Genomic DNA, 22,367 nt, shown 5'->3' on the forward strand with positions numbered 1-22,367 from the left:
TAGCTAATGTGAGAGCAGCTGGCTGAGCAGAATGGTTGAGGCAGTCAGGAAGATGCACACCTACTGCTCCACAATATTGATGGAATTAATGGGGCTGAAAACAGATCATCCTGCTGATACCTAAATATTGCACCCTCCTCTGCTGTAATTTTGCACCCTTTTCTCTGCTCTCTGATATTCAAGAATCCTTCCCCACAACTTCCATGAGCTGCCAGTCTCTTTTTTAAAGCCAGAGAGCAAATACTGCTTTAAGCGTCTTCAGTGAGAAATAAAAGGAACTGAAATCAGCATTCTCACACATAGAATTTAAATATTTCTAAGTAACACAGTGTGTAAACTGTAGTCCAGAAAAAATAATTGTTCTGGTTTGGAGTCACTTACCAAGAACAGGTTGATGGGGTGATGTAAGCTGGCACACAAAAGCCAGCTTGTACTTTCTGCACTTCAGTAAGCATTTACAATTACGTGAATGTCATTGTTTTGAAAGCCTCAGGCCTAATTCTTCCAACAGCTGAATTAATTTCTTTATAAATAGTTTGAATTTAAGTAGAATTTTCTCTGACTTGTATCTCTGTCACTGAGTCTCTCTGGATGTAGGCAAGAATACATGTTCTGATTATGTCAGTGATTAGAATACAGATAGTTAAAACTGGAGGTTTTAATTTCATCATTGATAAGGACATTGTTTATATATTTTTTTTAATTTTAAAATTAACAGATTACAGCAGTGAAAATGGTAAGTAAAACAGAGTAATCAGGAAGGCTTTTACAAGATAAATTCCATAGACATACACACAGGATAAATAATCAAAACAAGAAAGGACAGTTCAGGTTTCTGTTAAGTTTTGTTGTATACTCAGACTTTACAAAGCACCATCCTAATCCATTGCATTGCACAGAGTTCGAGTTATTGTCCTCACTTTCCATGCTCCTGTGTTTTCCTCCTATTCAGTATTAATAATTCCATGGTAGGAGAGGGGAAAAGGCAAGAAATAATACATTTCCATTTGTTCATGTCTAGGATCCAGCTATAAAGCTGCAGGCCAGCTAGATATGTATAGATATATAAGTACAGACTTACCAGCTAAAGATGGTTACTAAAAGATTTCTTTAGTACACATTTATGTTCTTCTTTAGTGGTAATATGAGTGAGATGACATTAAAAGCTATCAGATATTTAATTATATGATGAAGAGATTTTCCTTTTAGCATGCTACAATCACACTTCTCACAATACTTCTTCTGGTCCTCTTGTCCTTGTAAATCCTTTCATTATGGTATCATCTCTTACTTAGAAACCTCGAGCTGCCCATATGGCAACCACCTTGTCTTGGCAGCACCTTGGACTAAAGGGATGCGGTCTCTGTTAGTATCTGACACCTGGTAGAAATGGTGAGGTATTGACACATCTTACTTGCATGTGGTAAAAGGCCATAGAAGGCCTTGAAAATGGCTCCGTTTGCTTGAAAGTAAATGTTAAAAAAAAAAAAAAAGAAACCACCATCTGCCATCTACTAATGTGTCTTTGTTGTACCAAGGCTTCAGAGCAAAGAGTGAGTGTGTTCCCTTTGACATTAACAGACCCGAAGTTGCACCTTTTTGGTTTATTTTCATGCTATAATGCACTTGATGTTTTATGTTTTATGGTTGTGTAACTGTTTACGGTTTTGGACTGCAGTCACTGATGCCACTTTAGTTTCATCCCATGTGTCATTTCCCAGCTGTGCCAGCCATGTAAGTAGAGTTGGGCATTTACACTTAACAGTGATTCACCTGGCACAGGTGTACTTCAGTTTTGTGCCCTCTTCATGTTTGCATTGAAAACATGGTAGCAAATGAGGTTACAAATAAAAGTTTTCCCCAGACCAAAAATATTTACCAGGACATGTCAGAAATGTTGCAAAACCAAGGTGCTGACTCATAAATCAGAAATTACTGTGTCGATTGCACTCAAGAATGAAACAAATGACATGATAAAAACCTGTGAACGGTAAACAAGTATGTACAAATAAACCCTTAGGAGGCAGCTAAAAAAAAAGAAAATGGGGAAAACTAAAGGCATACGGTGTTTCCTATCTTTAGGTTTGCCCAGCTCTGCTTATGAACAACAGAAATGGTCCCCAAGATCTGTTCTGTGTATGCCAGATGAGGGTGCATAGCATAACATGGTTCAGTTGCATGAGGAGTCAAGAGCAGTCATCACCAGCATTTCCATTTCTTCCACGGCCAAGAAAAATATCATGCAACTACAGCCTGGGTTGCCATAAATTATATACCCTTGTTGGCAGAGCACAGGTCTAAAATGCTTCCTGACATGTGCTCTAACCACAACAGCTTCCAGCTTCTCTGTAAAACCAGAATGTCAATTGCCTTTGCAGGGGAAGATTTGCTGTTCCATCTGTGGAGCAGAGGCCAAGCATCTGGGGAGAAAGTCCACCCAAGTTTGCTACCAAACCCAACAGAGTTGTTGTGCGTGAAGGCCAAACAGGCAAATTCTCATGTAAAATAACAGGACGACCTCAGCCTCAAGTAACTTGGTTTAAGGTATGACTTCCCCACAGGTTTCTGTTTTCCTTCTCTTTTGAAATTTTGTAACCTGAAAGGATGAAATGCGCATTGAAGTCTTAAGTCCCAGTGTCCCCTTTGAGCATACCCAAGATCTCCAAACACCTTTTTTTTTTTGTAAGGAGAGAGCTTTCAGGTGGTAATTAGCTATTACACTGATTGGGTAATTTTTACTGAAGCTGTCGGTATTTTAGAGAACTACAGTTACTTTCTTTAATTTGAAAGACCAAATATATGACTGCTCTGGTGGCATCCTGCTCCCCTCCACCCTTCAACAGACAGATGTCTTACATATAGTGAACAGAAAAAACCACAACTCTTATCAGTGCTTCTATTTTCTCTTGATATCTCCAGGTTTGGGGGAGAAAGGAAAAAAAAAATCCCTCAGAAAACTTCTCAAAGAACAGGGAAATGTTTCAAAGTCATTGTCTGCTTTATTCCAGGCTTATCCTTGTTTGTAGTACAAGGATGTCAGGGTACATCCCAAAACACAGGCAGCCTCTTGCAGTGGAAGTGCTCACTGACATCTCATTCAGCTGATGGCTCCATCTGGAGTCTGCCTCTCCTTCCAGCTGCCGTGGTGCTGTGGGACCTGCTGGCTCTCTGGGACTCTGCAGCGCAGCTGCTCCACCACAGCCTGCTTCCAGTCCCACCAGGCTCGCTCAGGTTTTCCAGCCACGCAGCTCTGTGCAAAACAGGCTTTGTCACCCAGTTCTCTTGGTTCAGGGCTGCCTGGTAAATGAAAGGGAAGTAGGGACTACCAGTCCAGCAGTTTGCATCTGCACTTTGGTGCAGGTTCTCCATACCTTCTTTGCAGTTTCCTGGAGGTTATATTATATATTTTGCTATTGATGATCACCTTCTGTATCATGGAAATGAACTTATATATCTGCTGGACCACATCTAGCTATTGTAGAACCAATAGATGACTACCTTCCTTACAGCATGAAAGCTTTATCAACAAGTAAAAATAGCACTTTTCATAACTATTAAGCCTGTTTGCAAATATCTGACTCTTAGGATGGGAGAAACTGTGGTGTCTGATAGCAAGGCACTCATTCTTAATGGCTGATGCTGAAGCAAAACCAGTGATTTGCTCACAGATAAGGTATTGGTCAATTGCTTTGTAGAATTTAAAGGCAAAGATGGTCATTGTGATTATCTGGTTTGTGTAACAGAGAGCACAGAACCACACACATTTCTGCCTGCCTCAAAGCTGTATCTTTGGATTTAACTCCAGTGTAGTTTTTTGAGGGATAGTGAACTACTCCCCAGATTGGAAGCTTTTGTTTAAAAGCATTTGACTTCCTGGAATGAACAGGAACATAAAACTGGTTTGAGCCTGCATACAATGAAAAGAATTTTTTCTAGGAATCTGGGTATAATAAACAGGGAAAGGCCAAAACTAAACTGAGATGAGTAGGTGGCAAAATAGAGGAAAAAGGAAGCCCCCTGAAGATGTGAATTACAGAATTTTGGGCACATTTTTTTTTTCACCATATGAGTATTATTCATAGAAGAAATTTGGGTAAAGGATAGGAGAAAGCCATTTTGACCTAATGTTTTACTAAGAAATTCTTGCTCCCCTTCTCTTAACAATAGCTGCTGTCTCATGGTGCCTTGTGATGTTTGCAGGGTGATATTCAGTTACAGCAAAATGAGCGTTTCAACATGTATGAGAGAACAGGCATCCAGTTCTTGGAGATCCAAAACGTTCAGCTTGCTGATTCAGGAATTTACACGTGCACTGTGGTGAACAGCGCTGGGAAGGCATCAGTGTCTGCAGAGCTCACCGTTCAAGGTACAGCAAAGGGTTTGCAGGAGAGAGAAAAGTGAGCCACAGACGTTCTGCTAAAGTGTCTCTGGTTGTGTTCTCAATAGTAACAAGAAACATTCACTTCTCCCCATTATCTTCTCTCTCTCTCTCTCCCTCTGTTCATTAGATGATGCTGTGATACCTTGGAGCATGCTACAGGAAACAAAAGGAAAAAAATGCAATCCAAGTGCTTTGTAACAGATTCCTTTAAAAACACTTTTTCGCTTTTACTGTGACTTCTATGTTTTGAACATTGATTTGATTTTCAGCAAATGGAACCTGGAACTTATCATTATAATCAGTAATTAATTTTGTGCTTGTTGAGTTCTAGCACCAGATGCATATTTATACCAACTCTGTTATTGGGGGCAAAATTTTATCTATATTTCTAGAACTAGGAAAGTAAAGTGAAAGATGATGATTCTAAATTATGAGAGAGACAAAAACCCATCTTAGTAAGATTAAAATTCAGTCTTCTCAACTCCCAACCCTGCCTATTTCACTGCTTGTTAAGGAAACAAATGTCTTTGCATAAGTAGAATGTTCTATATATATGTGCATTATCATATACAGCTGATTTTGCAGCTTGGTGCTTTTTAGGGTGCCCTTTGCATCAGCCTCAAAATCGTACAGCCTTCAGCAAGCAAAGAGGAAGTTCATCAGTCAGTGGGTAAGCCATCACTGGACCCAATTAAATAATTAAATCCACAGCTGCTGGCTTCAGCTGCAGTCCTGAGGTCAGCGGGTTACACATGCACCCAGCAGTGAGTTTTTGTTGCAAAACTTTTAGCTTTATATCAGTGCTGTCATTCTGTAAGGTATCAAGAATATAAATAACAAGTAGATGTACATTTGGGATGCACAAAACCACAGCTAACATTTCTAGAAATTAAAGCTGTACTTTTTATCTGTAAGCTCCAATCTGATGAAGCCATTGTAGAAGCTTCTACAGTTTGCCTGTTCAACAGAGGTTGTACAGAAAGGGCTGTTTCTTTCAATAAGCCTTTTATCTAAACAGAAAACTCGGTCCCTAATTGCTGTCCCTGAAGTGGTGAGCTTTCGGTTCAGTAATGGCTACATCTGCCTCGAGAGATGATGCAGTACTGGGGTCACAAAGTCAGCTGTGGTATATGTTTGCTTCAGATGCTGACCACATCTCTGAATAATCCATTCTTTCTTGGATTAGTGCAGGTCAGTAAAAAGGGCACTCTTGTGCAATGCTCTTGATTAGCTGGATGATTCCACTTACCTTACCACAATAAAAAATATCTAATTCTTTCATTATCAATTAAATAAGGTTGTCAGAGTTGCTGCAAGATGTTAGCAGACAATCAAGTGGCTCAGAAGTACTACATGTTCTTTCAAAGACATGCAATCTCATATATAGATATTTTCATCCAATAGCTATATTTTTTTCCCAGAGTGGAAGGTGAAGAGGGAAGAAGAAATATTCTTTTAATACACGGGGTTGCATGGTATTGTCTTGTCTGCAGTCAGTAGTTACAAAGCTTCCTTTTCTGCATTTATCCAGTCTTTTCACTTTTAATTTCTGTATTTCTGTTACTGTTTGACAGGTTTGTTGAAATGAGGTCAATGTGGTTGTTCTTTCTCTCTCTCACCTCAACATTTGTTTGTGTGTAAATAGATTCTTTTGGTCACTCTGAATGGCAGGGCAAGTCCAAGCATTTAGATGTGGATTTTTGCTTGCAAAACACAGTGGAAATCAGGATATCATCCATTACATCCATCACATGATTTTGTCTTTTTCCTGAGGCAGAGACTCGGAAAGCATTTTTATGAAGTGCTTGTTGATTGAAAAATTTGTTATCTTGCAAATTAATTATTACATGTCTTTCTACTGTGGTTTCTAGTCTCACAGCTGACAGCAGCATAGGTGCAGCTTTGATCTGACCAGGAGAAAACAAATTGCATCCTGAAGTCTTAATTAGGGGGTAATGGAGAGATGTGGTTGGTATTTGACCTAGAATGGGATTTCTCTCCTCACAGCTATTTATTATCTCATGCTGCCCCCAAGAGAAACAAACAGTGTCAAGGTTTTTGAGAATTCATGGAGAGTTACACATGAGGAGACTGATTGTGGGTCGGTATGTGCTCAGTTTGATCAGTGCAGCTGATGAGGCACCTTGGCAAATCAATACAGCTCAGCCATGTTCCCAGATTTCCTGGTGCTGTTGCGAAGTGAAGAAATGTGATGCATTAGCTTTTGTGTTAATCATGATAATTCTTGCTACACAGGAAATGGGGTGGTAAATGTTTACAGGTAGGTCCAGGTTTTGGGAGGCTTTATTCCTATTGACTTGGTTCTGTGTTTCAGCCAGAGGACAGCTGTTGTTTCACTGTGAGCATGCTCAGGTGTCAGACATTGATGGTTTTTCTTTCTCTACCTCTGCAAAATCTGCAGAATTATCATAGGATTTGATAAGCTGCTTCCCAGCTGTAATCACTTCCATACTTCTCTCCCCCAGCACAGAGCTTTTGAGGGTCCCTGAACCTTCAGTTCTGCAGGTGCTGAACATAATGCAGCAATGTCTCAAAAGGGACCAAGACCTCTTTGTGTTTCAGCTGAGCAGCTTCCTGTTGTCCATATCAATTTCAGGTGTTAGACAATCATGACTTCAATGCATTGAAAACTTGAAGAGTGAAGGTTCTTAAGTATATTTTTTGCTTAAAATCTTTCAAATTTTTGGAATTCTGCACAGTATTGTGTGTATAATTTACCTGTTTCTTCTTTCATATTTCAGATCCAGATAAGACCGACACATACACTCAGCCACCTTGGTATGTTGTTACTGGAGTACTTTCTCTGACTATTTAATTGGAGTGAGCTGACTTTGACATTTACTGCATGTGCTTTTTTTGCAAAGTGACACATTCTTTGGGGGTCAATCTGTATTTGGAAGTCAGAAAATATTTCCTTGGAATAAGATTCTCTCTTGCTGCCCAATTCAGCAGTCCTGGTAGACTTGTAGGAAATGAGTGATGCCACCAGGGAACTGGTGACAACATTATGAAGTACAGAGTTCCCGGTTCAGGAAAGCAAAATTTAAAAAAAATAAACAAGCTATGTGAGTAGAAATTGTACACTGTACCAGAGGGTCCAACTTCATTTTGGGAGTTAACAATGTGAGTGCACCTTGTCAGTTTTGAGCTGGTTGTTCTTTCCTGTCATAAACTAAACGTGGCATGGCCATGGTCTTTGCTGTTGTCTGAAAACACATACAAAAGTAGAAGTAAAGTAACAAGAAAGAAAAAAAAATAATATTTAGGCCTTTTACAAGATTTTTAAAATTCAATTACTATAATACTTTAAAATTATTTTATAAAATTACTTTTTTTCATGAATGGAAAATGCAGGAATGAAAAGTTCAAGGCTGTCTGTGTAAGACATTTTGGTGAAGGCCAGATGCTTTATAGTCATTGGGGCTTAATCCGTCCTCACGTGCCCTGATGAGATTTCTAAATGGCATGCTCACACTGTCCTAACTGCAAAGTGGAATTGAAAATGCTGTGCTATTCTTTTTTTCAGATCTGTGTGATTTTTAGGAACATACTTGAAAGTAAGTTTAGTGTAAATGAAACTCTGCAGCATTGGAGGCAGAAATCCCCATGCATGTTGTTCTCCAGAGTAGTTCTGCTTCCTCCATCATTTATTCACCAAAAAAAATAGAAGATGTTTTGTAAAATGGAAAAGTCTTACATTTGTAAATGCAAATCTCAAACAGTGCATCAGACTCTGGCTGAAGAAAGTAGCCCAGTAAATATCCCAAGTCTCCCTGAGAGAATAAGTTAATGGCACCAAGTGTAGCAAAACAGAGGTGGGCTGGAAATTACTGCCCTTATTTCAGATGTGTTCCAATTTTACCTTGGGGCAAATCTGTGGAAGTGTGAGACACAGACACAGTGCTCTACAGGTAGTAGCTTAGGGATGAAGGCAGTCACCTTCAGTGAAGGAGACTTAGATTCAAGTCCCTAGTCAGTCAGCTACTCTTGTGCCCCCAAAGTGCTGAGCAGCAGTTCCATCATAGTTCTGGGAAACTCTTCCTAATAAATCCATAGCTGATATTGCTACATCTGGTGAAGTTGTTTATGTGTCACCACCCTTTCTTCCTCCCATAGACTTTGGTCAAGTTTCCTATCAGTCCTGTTTTGAAATTACCTGAATTACAAGACACCATAATTACAAAAAGTAAAATCACTTAATAATTTACATTTTTGTTTCCCTTTATGGAAGTATTTTATGTGACATTTTGAGCTATGTTGTACATGACCTCAATTCATTAAAGCATCAAGTATTGTTATATCATGGCCATTCAGATCTCATATAATTGCTTGCCATATAAAGCAGTGCATGTAAGGTTAATGTCTGGCTCCCAAAACATGTTAGAACTTATGCAGTGGACTTATATCCAGAAATTCCTGAGTTGAAATTGTGTCTGAGCCCTGATTTAATTTTATGGAGTTTTTGATTTTACCTCTTTGACCCATGTTCTTGAACTGATTCTTTAGAAAGAATCTAAAGGCTAATAATTTCACCTTTTTGCTAAGGGCTTATATATTATACCATTACTGATAATAATAATGTCTTTATACAGTGTCATGTATCTCCAAATTTCTCATTTTCCTTCAGCGTGCCATCAAAGCCAACCACACTTGCTGTTAAAGCTGTTGAAAATTCAGAATTCAAACAGGCAACCAGCAATGGGATTGCTAAAGAGCTGAAATCCAGCAGCACAGAACTCATGGTTGAAACTAAAGACAGGGTGCCAGTAAAGAAAGAGTCCTTTTACATCACCAGAGAAGCCAAAGAAAGTAAGCAAGGACAGCACCAAGAAACCAACACAGAACATAATGAAGGAAAAAAGGGACCTCAGGTCTTGCAGAAAACTTCAAGCACCATCACACTACAATCTGTCAAACTGCAACCAGAGCCAAAGGCAGAATCCCAGGCCCCTTCCATCAGACAGGGTGAAAACAGGAAAAGGGGTGTGCAACTCTTGATGTCAGCTCAACAAACTCCACCTCTGACAGGGCACGTCAGTCCCAGGACTAGAGAAGCAGAAAACAGGTCTGGAGCCCGTGGGGCTGTAATGGAGGAGAAGAGGGAGCACCTGGGAATTCCCCCTCAGTTTGAGACCCATCCACAGAGCCTGGAAGCATCAGAAGGCCAGGAGATTAAATTCAAGAGCAAAGGTAAAGGGATGAAAATTATTGGAGGGCCCCGGGTTTAGTCAGAAATGGGTTCCCTTTCTATGGGTAGAAGTGGAAATCAATTCCTGCTTCTTGGAAAGTTGTTCTCTTCCTAAAGCCTTCTGGAAACAGATGCAGATTCCAATGCTGTTTCCACAACACTTACGGAAATTTTCAAACCATCCTAAGCCATAGTGTTCATCTTCTCTGTCATCTGGGGTTTCCCCAGATGTAACCAATGCTGCTCCTTCTAGGAGGTAATTTTAGGCCCTCTTATATGAGGGTGCATGAGAGAAAATGGATGATACACTTTCCAGAACTGTATTTAGTGACACTGCCCTTGAGCCAAAGAAATATCAGAGGAGAAAATACAATCAGTCACAGCATGTCCCTAGTGGCATCTATTTTTATGTCTCATATTTGGTCAGCCTGATCTGAGTTCTTCCCAACAGCTGAAATGATAAAGTGAGAATTAAAAGGGAGGTTTAGAGTTTGCTCCACAGAATTTGAATGAGTTTTAACCTCTTAGAAGAGTAATGAAAGTTGCATTTTGCTGAATCTGGGTAGTAGTTTTGGAACACTTCTCTTTTTTTAATTGCAATTTTAGAAAATAACCTGGAAACATTTTTCTCTTTTTTTTTTTTTTAATAATATTTGCACTTTAAAGTGTTCACATAAAGGAGAAATTGTTTATTTGTTTCTCTAGAGGCAAAAAAGAAATCACACAACACCATAGTAATTTATTCCATTTCTTGATGAGTCTTGCCCCATGAGTACAGAATATAATTTCTATCCCAAGTCCAGAGCATTTGGAGTGGAGAAAAATTTCCAAAGATCCTGGCACATTTTGAACAATTTACTTTTCAGGTATATTATTAAAAACATGAATAGTTTTCTGTCAGAGTATCTCACACACTTTGCAAGCTTTAACTAAGTCATGACCCTGTTTGGTAGAGGAATAAAGTCCCTATCATAGAGAAACAAGGAGCTCATCCAGTTTTTATTGAAGCCACTGAATGCCTTTGCATTTGGCTTTGGACCCAAAGCACAAATCTGACATGCAAGGCAAGGTGTGTGCAGGGAAATCACAGTCTCTAACACACTTCAGTACATAATCTGAGAAACTCCCCTGAGAATCCTCTCTGCAGATGGTGCCCAGGGTTGCTTTCACTGGCCCTTCCTCCTGCTCATGCAGCCTCACCTCAGGCAGGTCCAGGACTGTACCAAGGTGACCTTTGAACATCCCCAGGATGGGGAAGCTCCACAACCTCTCTGGGCAGCCTGTGCCAGTGCTGAGTAAAGAAGGGTTTGTGTTCGGACAGAACCTTCTCTGTTGCAGTTTCATTTCCATTTTGTCTGTGACTTTTAGAAGAACAGCTTTTAGACTGAAGCTGTTTTCAGATATGGTTTAACATATTACCAAATATTCGTTATTTTAAGTGATGGACTGGCCAAGAAGTTTTAGAAGATCAGAAATATCAAACTTTCTGACAACAGTTTTGTGTATTGCCCATTAAGGTTTATATAATTATGTATGTGTAAAGTGTACCTAATTTATACTAAAGTAAATAATACTAAATTAATAGATACTAAATAATTCTAATTATGAATACCTATCTATAAAAATCTAAATGTCTGATTGTCTAGTTTCAGGGAAGCCAAAACCAGATGTGGAGTGGTTCAAAGAAGGTCGACCTATTAAAGCTGGAGAAGATGTCCAAATATGTGAGGAAGATGGAATTCATTGCCTATGGATAAAGAAAGCCTACCTGAGGGACAGTGGATCTTACAGCTGCACAGCTGTCAACCCCAAAGGCCAGACTTCCACCAGCTGGCTGTTAACTGTCAGAAGTAAGTAAGTTCTTGTGAGCCCATCTACACTTTGGAAACCGTGGCTGGGCTTTTTTAAGCTGTCAGAGGGTTGTTACTACATAATTGTTACTTGACTTCTCAGTGCTGGTTAATTCTGATTCCTGCCTCTATGAATAAAGTGGTGTGTGATAGCTGGCAAGCCACTTTCTGCATCAGTTTCCCTTCTGACATGTTGTGGTTTTTGTTGTTTGTATAGCTAAAACCATCTCAATATGTGTTTTGTATGCAGGGAGGGCTAGTCTCAACTCAGGTTTCCTATTAGTGTTTATATTTAATACAGACGGTCAGTGGCTTTATTGTTGTTGTACTGCATTTGATTTTTATGAAGTTGCTTAGCATTTCTACACCCCAAATTTGAAAATTTTTTGGATTACAAGCCAATTCTGTGCAGTAAAGTGAATAAGAAGAAAAGGGAAGGAATGACAATTGAGATTTCTAAATTCAAGAACATGTCCCAGTGACAAATTATTTTAAGCTTGCAGCCAGTGTCTTACTGGGCTGGTTGCAATTTTTGCTGGGTCTAGAAAATCCTGTTGTCAATTCTAATGTTTTCACCTGGTTTTAAGTTTTGTTCTGGATCTATGTTCATATTCATGCAGTTTTTCTCCATTTGCTGTGCCTGAAGTTAAACCAGGATACCCAATATAATTTCTTTTTGTCTCATGAGAGACCTATAAACTGCATCCTTAAGTCACATTATTTCTCACTGGGAGAGAGACTGGGAGAAGACAGACAAGAGGAGAGAATTGTCCATCCTCTTCTTTGTGCTGAGCTCCCTGCTAATATACTGCATACACTTCTAGTGATCACCTGCAAATGGTGGATTCTGGCATAGAAAATCACTGCCTAGAACAGAACTTGAGGCCTGGCAATGCCTGCCTTGGAGATGAAAGAAGAATCTCTTCTTTATACCAGTCTGCTGCTCAAAATGATTTCTATCACCCAATAAAACATTTCACTGTGGTTAGCCCAGACAAGTCATCTAAGCATACTGCAAAAAAGGCTCTAAGTGTAAAGCTAATTTCATCAATTTCAGTTAAAGGAACTGTTTTTATTTTGGTTTCCAAGGGCCTAAAGTTGAAGAGCTTGCTCCATGCTTTTCCAGTGTCTTGAAAGGATGCACTGTGAGCGAAGGGCAAGACTTTGTGCTGCAGTGCTGCGTGGGAGGGGTCCCTGTGCCCAGCATCACATGGCTTCTGAATGGTAAGCAATCTCCTGCTCCACAACACCTGCGTGAACGCACCGACACCCCAAATCGTGCTAAATCACCCTCACACAACCCTCTGGGACACCTGAGGAAAACCCTTTCCAGGAGCACCGAGGGTGCGAAAGGCTCTGTGAGCAGAGCTGTGCTGCCGCACCGTGTCCACCAGGGTGCGCTGGTGACACGGCAGTGCCAGGTGAGTTACCTGGGCTGTGCCAGGTGAGTTACCTGGGCTGTGCCAAGGGCAGTGCCAGGTGAGTTACCTGTGCTGTGTCAGGTGAGTTACCTGGGCTGTGCCAAGGGCAGTGCCAGGTGAGTTACCTGGGCTGTGCCAAGGGCAGTGCCAGGTGAGTTACCTGGGCAGTGCCAGGTGAGTTACCTGGGCTGTGCCAAGGGCAGTGCCAGGTGAGTTACCTGGGCTGTGCCAGGTGAGTTACCTGGGCTGTGCCAAGGGCAGTGCCAGGTGAGTTACCTGTGCTGTGCCACACAGCCCCTTGCAGCACTGCAACACGGTTCTGCTGCTACCACCTGTGCTGAATCCTGTGCTGCCCCCACACCGCTGGCATGAGCTTCTGCTCTGAGCATAATAGTTTAGTACCATGATCCTGCAGAGACAGTACCCTGCCTGATTACACAGCTGAACTGTCAAGTTTACTTAACTTCCTCTTAATATCAGAGTTAGGCCCAAACAGCAGTGTTTTTCTTCAATTCCAAATGATTTCAGAAATCCAGGCACTATGTGCTTTGGCTAAGGACTCTTTCCATTTAGACCCATATATGTAAAACTCTAGAAAAAATTATTCAGCTTAACTCTTGATCACCTCTTTTACTCCTGAAGTGCAATTGATTTTTTTTTTTTCAGACTCTCCCAGGCTATCTATCTTTGTGTGTGTGGTTATAAACAAAGAGTAGCATACTTTGCCACAAAGATATTTGCTCCAGGATTATTTTAAAATTAATTATTTGCTCATGATCTGTGTTGTCCTTTAGCTATTCAGAGTAAATGGGCTAACTGGAAAAGGTGGCAGGGCAAATGAACCATGACCTCGAGATTGGTATGTTCCCACAGCCTGGGCTGTCCCCCTTCCCAATAACTCCATGTCTAGAATAGAAAGGCCAGTGGTTTATTTACAACACAAAACATGTGAGTAAAGGTTCTGACACTCTCCCATTGGACATAATTTGTTTTTCTGTCTGAAGGCTATGCTGAAGTCCTCCTTTGCAGATGTGAGTAGAATCTCTGTTTGGCTGTGCAAGAATTGTCGTGCAGCTCAGGAGCATTTCATCCAAGCTTCTAACTGCAATTGGCTCGATATCACAATTTAGGTGGGTTTTTTTTTAGTTAGCTAAAACAAAAAACATTAGGGTTCTGTGAGAGTCAGTGCATTAACTCTACTCTTAAATCAAAAGGCAATGGTGAGTCTGCATAACAGAAGCACAAGAAACTCTCATCATAATAAAAATTAGACACTTCATATATTACTCTGAAGACATAAGCATACGACTTTCATTCCAGGCTGCTGAAACATATCACTGTAGTTTAATGCTTTTCTGTCGTGCACAGGATTGTGAGACATAACTGTTTATATATCATTTTGATACAAATGTGAAAGGATTATAAAGAGTTGTTTAAAGTTAATAATTCCATGTACACTCCTGGGGTTATTATTTTACTTAAGGATCACATTGGCTGTTGTGATATCCACTTGAATGCAAACATTTCCTTCCTGTCTACCACCTAGCTAGATACTACAAACTCCTCATATTTATATCCCTGATCAAATAAAGAAGAAAGTTGTGAAATATTACTCCAAGCAGACATAACAGTTCTTTTGGCAAAATGACACAGTGGAGTCTTTTATCAACTGGCCACATAAAGAAAACAGCATATTCAAACACATATAGTTGTAGGCAGGCAGACCAATTCTGTTTTTAAAAAGAGTATATTAGCATCTGCTCTCCATGTCTGGAATATAAAGCTTTTTATAGTCACAACTGAACTCTGCTAAGACAGAGGAAAAAGCAATATGCTGTGACAATCCCACTACTGTTCAAAATACAGCATTTTTGCAGAGCTCCATAGAAATAAAAATCACATGGAACAGGATGTGTAAAGTTCACTAGAAAATATCAAATGCAAATTGTCTTCCAAGCATGACAATGATAACAAACCAGAATTAAGCTGACCAGACTAGTGAGGAAAGAATGTATATCTTCATGAAATAATGAATGTGAAGATCAAGTTATCAATCATAAGATTGATTTCTCCTTTTGTTCTCCCTCTACATTTTATTTAACTTTCTTTCTGAATTTTCACTGATTTACTGTCAACTTCCCTGAAAGGAGAAGTCCTGTGTTTTAGTTCTGGCCTCACCAAAGCCTTATAAATAAATAAGTTTCTGCATGTGCTCTCAGTGAGAATACTTCAGTGTGTAACTCCAACTTAATTTCTCTTTTTAAAATACTTTCTAGTTAACTTATTTTTCAGTTGCAGGAATAAGCAGTATATGACTGTTTTAAGTAACTTTTTATTCATATTGCTTTCTGTGTGGGTTTCCTTTCTCCCAAAGTTTAGTTGAACCTCTTTCTGCTGAATTTAAGAACAAGATGACAATGACTTCAGTATAACAACTCCATGAGTAGTGTTTGGTTTTAGGATAGCTTTGTGGTTTGTCTAGAGAGCTTTTAATAAATGGGCCAGGGGAAAATTTTTTTTCTTCAGGCATAACATGCCAGAAGAAAGGTATTTCTTGTTATTGTTCATGCTGCCAAGCTGTCCTGGAGATTTGACTGTTCTGCCTCTGGAGAAGGAAACGTTTCACTACTGGGAGAGTTGTTTTTATTACATCAAAATATAAGTACTGTGGATGTAACTTAGAATCTTGCTGCAGGTTTTTCCTAAGGGCTGATATGCTTGTGTTCGTTTTTCTGGGGTCTAGTGAAAAGGCTGTTCTGTAAGTGAATTCACTGTTTTTTGAATAATGCTAAGAAATAGCCAGTTATGTTGGGAGCTGAAGTGAAAAAGAGCCCTGGCAAAATTTGAGGACATGGTAAAGGAGTTCACATTTTGCTTTTCCATGCACAACATTTACCCTATTCATCTGGTTACTTAAAACAGAAATATAAAGGCATTGTTCTGCTTTTCATGATGCAGCTTTTATCCCAGGTGTGTTTCTGATACGACATCCTAGCACCATGTGTCACCACCAGCAGCTGCAATGTCAGAACGCCAGGCAAGGACCCTGTCAGGTTAAACATTCTATAGTTGGACCAGGAAGGCAGTCCCCTGTCCTCCAACAGAAAGCTTTGTCTGCTTGGGCTTTAGCTCTACCTGTACATGTTTGAATGTAGTGCTATTCCCACACGCAGTAACGCTGTGGTTTAATGTAATAGTGCCACCAGTCTGTGTGTGACTGAGTGAAAATGAGCTCAGAGGAGCCAATAATAGGAATATGTGACCTGTGACAAAGGTTGGAGAGGTTTTATTCTAAAATTTTTCTGGATAGTTCTAGATGGTGAATGTTCACCCCAATTTTTCACACAATAGAAAATTTTCTAACTTAACAGATGGCTTATAAGCAAAGGATGAAGATCATCTACCACATTTTATAATATATGCGAGTATTGGATGATACTGATTTTGGCACATTTGTATTTCAGAATGAAACTTTGTGTGCATATAGATAGTGCGCAGATAGTGACTGCCTTCTGAGTCAGCTTCCTTTGAAAATCAGAGATGAGAGAAAAATCTGTCCCATCATTTAATTTATCCTGCTTATAGTGCAGAGCTGGTTCTTAAAAACCCCAGAGCTGTGTCCTTTAAAATTATTTTGGAAATGAAATAAATTTTGATTCTTTTTGACCACAAACTCCCAAGCGACAGACATCTTCAGATCAGTCCTGCACAATTTCTCTGCTGTTTCATCCTCTTCTCTTAGATGACCATGATTTCTATTTCCAGCCTGATGTTTATGCACAGGTATAAGGTTGTCTTAAGTATTGCATACACTGGGAAAGCAACCAAGGATGAGTCAGTAGTGGAAACTATTTAATATTGGGAAAACAGATTGCAGAAGCATTTTAGAAAGTAAGGCTGAGACTGATGACAGTTCCTGAAACAAGAGCAAGACAACTGTAAGCCATCTATACTTATATTTAAGCATGTCAAACCACTTAAAGGAACCAGTTTCTTAAAATTAACTTCTTTAATAGTCACATCACCACAGATGAGACTGCACCCTTCTGTTACTGACCATACTGTAATGTAGATTGACTGCTTCTGTAAATCAGCTTCTTGGCTCCGTTACAGATTTTACTGTCTCTCTTGGAATGTTTTCCACTACAAAGAACACCTTGGAGGACTTCAAGTGCTTTTCCATGCCAGACAGATTTTGCACATCTAGCTTCATCTGCATTTTATCTAGTTTCAGCCAAATTACAAGATGGAGACCATGTCTGAAGCAAACACACATTTCTTGTCTTATCCACCTCAAAGAGAATCAAAAATAATCTTTTGTCCTTTTGCTGCTACTCAAGGTAGCAGGCAGTGGATCTGGTGGTGAGCTTTGTCTGACAACCTTTTTGTGCTTTGTGTGCTTGGGATGCTGCTGGTTGTAGTCACTAGAGAGCAGTGGCTGTGCACAGAGTGGGATTTGGCTCTGCACTTCCATAGGCTGGCTGGAGTTAGGCATCCAGATTTCACTGAAAACTGAAGTGCTTTTGAAATTTGTGGCTGACAATTATTAATGACTTAGTTATTAAGTATTAAGTCAATTCTCTCCCTTTCTGTCTGCAGACCAGCCAATTCAATATGCCCATTCCACTTTTGAAGATGGAGTTGCAAAACTGACTGTCCAAGATGCCCTACCAGAAGATGATGGAATTTATACCTGTCTGGCTGAAAACAACACAGGACAGGCATCTTGCAGTGCTCAGGTCACAGTCAAAGGTGAATACTACAATCATATAATCTTTTTTAACAATAATAACTTTGGATCCTTAATAGAGGTGGTTGTAACTGAATTCCATGTTTTCTCCAAGCTTTTGTCAGCTGGGTACCTCTTCTCCTCCTTGGAGGTGTGTGCAACTTAAGTGCTTAAGGAGTGTGTAGTGTAAAGTAATGAGCATATTTCAGGAAAAGGTATTAGTGCTTTGACCTTCCCAAGGGCTTAGTGTACAGAGCACTCAGGCTGTTCTGGAAAGGTTTACCAGTGTAAGAAAGACTTGGACTGCAAAAAAAACCCCAAACTTGGAGTATCACCAATATCACCCATGAGAGAATGTTACAGAGAGGAGGCAGATGTTACTCCTTGCTCCTGAAAGACAGAGCAGAGACCAATGCCAGGGACTGCAGTTATGATAGCAAATTCCAATATTCTTCTTCTGTTACCAGGATTTATCAGATTCAATTCTGAACAGGCATCTATCAGCTAACAGGGGACTGTATAAGAATTATATCTAAATAAGTGGAATTTTGGTAGTGAAAGTACCAGAAGAACATTGTAGTAAGCAGTCAAGGTGATCTGTTGGCTCAGAAATCTGACAGAGTGCTGATTTGACAGAATTGATTTGTTCATGAAGCCATAATTCTGTACTAGAATCTCAACAAACACATTCTAATAGATCAGAGTTCAAAGTGAAGACAAGAGAAGACAGAATTCCATGGATAAATTTGACAGTGAGGTAGTATCCATCAATATCATGGTCTTTATTCTTTCTATATCCTCTGACATCAATTCTGTACAGGAGTTTTGTTTCATGGCCTGGAGATTATCCCCTCCTGCCTCTCTTCAATCTCCCTCCCTCAGACCCTCCCTCCCTCTACAATCAAGCCTATATTTGGTATTTTTCACCCACAAATGATTTTTCCCCAAAGTTAGAATAGTTTGTCACTGCCTGTCCAACAGACTGCTGAGTGACAGCTGCCAAGGGAACTGTTCCTTTTGTTTATCACTAAATAATACCTGCCCTAAATTCGTGCATTCAGTTTGGTGGGAAATGCACTCTGACCCCTGGGATCTCAAGATTTGTCTTTGTTTACCAGTGTTCTGGGGTGTTTGTCTACAGCTCTTTAGTGCTATGCCTGCTCCTATTCTGTCTGTATGACAAGGCTAAAATAAAAACAAAATAATTCTGCTAAACCTATGAGCTAATTTCTTGATCATCAAATTGAAAATACAGTCATCCCTCTCCACCCTCCCCCCTTGAAAAATGGCACAAAGAAAGAAAACATCCATTTAAAATATGCCTGAAACGAATCTCTTCTCAAAGTTATCATTTACTATTTCTCTGAAGCATTTCATCTGCATTAACTAAGGGCCAGTGAAGAATGATCCACCTCAAGGGATCTGTTTTTGACCTGGAGCCTTCTGATCCTTGCCTGGGACTCAGAAACCAAAGAGACAGTCCCCTTTTACTGAGCATTTCTGAGTTATTTTAGGGCTATTAGGTTATTTAGGCAATGCTAATGTGGGAGCAGTAGTGAGCAAGCCTTTCCCTGGGCTTGTGTGCTCTGCTCAGCTATCTCAGGCCACGTAGTCATTGTTGCACTGTGTTGGATTCCTCTTGCACTTTACACAGGCTGGGGTCAGAAAGCCGCTTTGCCATCATCATGGGGAGTTAGTCTCTCTCATCTGCATCTCATTCTATTTTCTAGGAGTCATGGAGTAGGGAGGGGGAAGAATAAGAGCAGAATCAAGAACATACATGACAGGCTGTAAAACTACATGTTCAATATTTTTACAGTTTTAGCTATCCTGTCTTCTTCCCTAAAATTCGTTATGTCCCTCTTGCCATGAGGATTACAGTAACTTTCCCCAAAACTCAGATCAGTGTGGATTTTTCTACCAAAAATAATAACAAACTTAAAATCTAATTTCCAAATCTCTTATCTGTTTGTGTATGATTTTCCATCAGAACCTCTATCAAAAGCTTATTGGCATGAGTTCCCTGAGTCTCTGAATGCTGCTACTAAGGCTTCTCTAAATGCTCAGCCTGTGCAAACAGATTACAACAGAAGATGGTTGTATGTGCAGAAAGGGAGAAAACTTCAAATATCCTCTCCTGATCAAACACTAATTTTTGGAATAAAGTCTGTGAAATCGTTTCTGAATTGCAACCCATTTTATCCAGGTCCTTTTAGTCTCCAAGATGATTTAAGGATGTCAAGTTTCCTGCAGTGCTCAGTTTGTTCATTCATTGTTAGAGAAATATTTTCCCTCTGTATGTGAGAAGTAATCCATATTTAATCTAAGAAGGAATGGATGTTCTTGGCATATCATCAGTATCAGACCAGTGTCTGAATTCAGCTTTTCCTTAACTTGTTTCTGTGGTCCTTGGACACATCTCTGTCTGGGTCTAGATTTCACTTCATACTGCCATTTTTGGCTTTGCTATCTATCCTACTGCAGGAAGGATCTCATGAAGGGACAGATCTACTCTGATCACTAGGGAAATTTTACCTGAGGTGAATAGCCTCTCTTAACAGTAAAACTCAATTTTGTTTTTCTAAATGAAATTCAGTTCACAGATAACTCAGAAAAGTTAGCAGCAAGGATAGTGAGTGTCAAACTCTTCAATTCATGTCTGAATTGTAGTGCAAGATGATTCATAACCTGCTAGTAGGTTACAGGTATTATCTAGCCACATACCGTGTTTTCTAATCAACTTCTGTGCATTCTTTGTCTTTTCAATGGTCTATTTCTTTGTTTTTGTGAAAGGAAATTATTGTAGGAAGCATTTTAAAGGTCCTTTGCCCAATAAAGGGTTACTGTTCCAAGTCCAGTTAAATACAGGGATGGGATTTTTTCCAGTAGTTTCAGCATGATTTGCACTGGGCCCTGGATAATTAGCTAACCTAATTGTGGCATAACTTTCCTTCTAAGTCATCAGTCTCAGATTCATTTATGGTTGCCTTTTTCTTCCTTATTGTTAAGCAGGATAAATTCTGTCTAGCACTGGACAACCTCCTTTGTTTTGTATGGAAAACAGTGAAGGTACTTAGTTGTTTGTAGGAGGCTTTTGGCACTGTGTCAAAAAAAGCCCCCCATTTCATATGGATGGGATTCATATAGAAATGGAATTGTCTTAAAAAATTCAAATTCATCAGTCTTCTGCTTATTTAAAGTGAGAAATTACCACATTCAAATCACTTCAGATCTCTCTACTTAAGTGATCTGAAGGCTGAGAAAATTGGTGTAGATCCATTGGGTAGTCTGTGGAGAAACTAAGTTAATCAAGGTGAAGCTAATTTTGGCCTTGTAAAGGACTAAGTAGACGAGGCTCAACCCTCTGGCAGCAGTTTCTCAAAGCTGACACACAGGTAGAGATGAACCACAGAGACTGAGCAGTGCTCCCTGGAAAAAACAGCTTAACAAATGTCTTCACCATGAGAATTATTTCCAACTGAACCTCCAGTGAGTGGGTAAATGTTAGATCAATTGGCCTTATGCATGTAAGCCTGAGAGATGAGAAACATGGTCCAGTGTTATTCAAACACTCAATTATAGATATTCCTGAAATGGTACCATATGCTACTAAATGTAGGATTATTTTTTTTCTCATGCATTGTTTTCTACATACAAGAAAACCAAAATTTGGGAGGCTTTGGGGCTGATGCACATTTTATTTCTAAAGTTTTTACACAACATGTGCATGACTGATTTGTTCCTGTTACGTGCAAGCTGTTGCATTTTTTGTGCAAATTTTCACATTTCATAGTACGATTTTCTTATTGTTCTATGATATGAAAATAAGTATACAAGCCTGTCCTGGTTTATCACCCCAGGACAAATCCATTTTTAAATACACCAGGCATCCTACTTTAAAAACAAACAAACCAACTAGCTCTTAACAGGGATATTCGGGGTACATTCAGGTCACCTGAGATATATGGTGATTATATACTGATGGGAATTGCAGATACACAGGTTTATTTATGAATTTATGAATCAGACTATGACTAAATTATTAAGTTATTTATTATGAATTAATTAATCTTTTTATCAGGGTGGTTGAATATTTTAATCAGGTCTTTTATGAATAGGAAACTGAGTTGAGGAAAAGTTAATTGCCTCTGGATGTACATGTGTAGTGAGTTGGTGTTAATGTTTTGCTGAGGCTGTGACAATCAGAGTATAAAAGCAAGACAGATGGAGGTAATAACTGGTATAGTTGGAAGGAAATGCCAGCTCCCAGGAGTGGTGAGAACTCTTCAGGTCTGCCTCATTCCTGAGATAAGCCTTCTGGTATGTGGTTGTCAGTTAACTAATCACTGACAAGGAGTTATAGGTCAGATCCACCTGTAGAAAAAATGTGTCAAAGGGATTTTTAATTACCTGACGTTCACACCAATACCTGAGTGTGCTACATATGATTATGGACTGCAGGGAGAGGGGTAAAAGTGTGGGCTCTGTTGTGCCAAACACATCAATACTGCATGTGAGAAGTTTCTCTTATTTTGCAAGCAGACTCTGCATGTCAGAGTGGTAGGTGATTGCCTGGTTTAGGTTTCTGTAGGTATGGTATCAAGCTAGAGCACTTGCTGTGGCTCTTAGGACAATGTCCTCTGTCTTGGAGTTCTGCAGTAGATGACAAACAAAATACCTGACCCACTGCACACTCCTTGAGATTTCTCCAGCCTCCCTGCACCAGGCAGCAGCATCACTGGTTGTTTCTAAAATAGAGCACATGAGGTGTGGGCAG

The 22,367-nt window shown here is 39.7% G+C and overlaps 1 protein-coding gene across 1 annotated transcript in view; it reads left to right on the forward strand.

Moving 5' to 3' along the window:
* The window catches only part of MYLK (myosin light chain kinase), a 195,829-nt gene that overhangs the window by 78,329 nt on the left and 95,133 nt on the right, over positions 1 to 22,367 (forward strand). Inside the window, exons 5-11 of the mRNA XM_058839679.1 lie at positions 2,379 to 2,544; positions 4,201 to 4,366; positions 7,144 to 7,180; positions 9,030 to 9,592; positions 11,237 to 11,440; positions 12,530 to 12,664; positions 17,461 to 17,613. Of these exons, the coding sequence (XP_058695662.1) occupies positions 2,379 to 2,544; positions 4,201 to 4,366; positions 7,144 to 7,180; positions 9,030 to 9,592; positions 11,237 to 11,440; positions 12,530 to 12,664; positions 17,461 to 17,613 (1,424 nt within the window). The remainder of the gene's footprint in view (positions 1 to 2,378; positions 2,545 to 4,200; positions 4,367 to 7,143; positions 7,181 to 9,029; positions 9,593 to 11,236; positions 11,441 to 12,529; positions 12,665 to 17,460; positions 17,614 to 22,367) is intronic.

Source organism: Poecile atricapillus, chromosome 5 (assembly GCF_030490865.1).
Source record: "Poecile atricapillus isolate bPoeAtr1 chromosome 5, bPoeAtr1.hap1, whole genome shotgun sequence".
Classification (NCBI taxonomy): Eukaryota; Metazoa; Chordata; class Aves; order Passeriformes; family Paridae; genus Poecile; species Poecile atricapillus.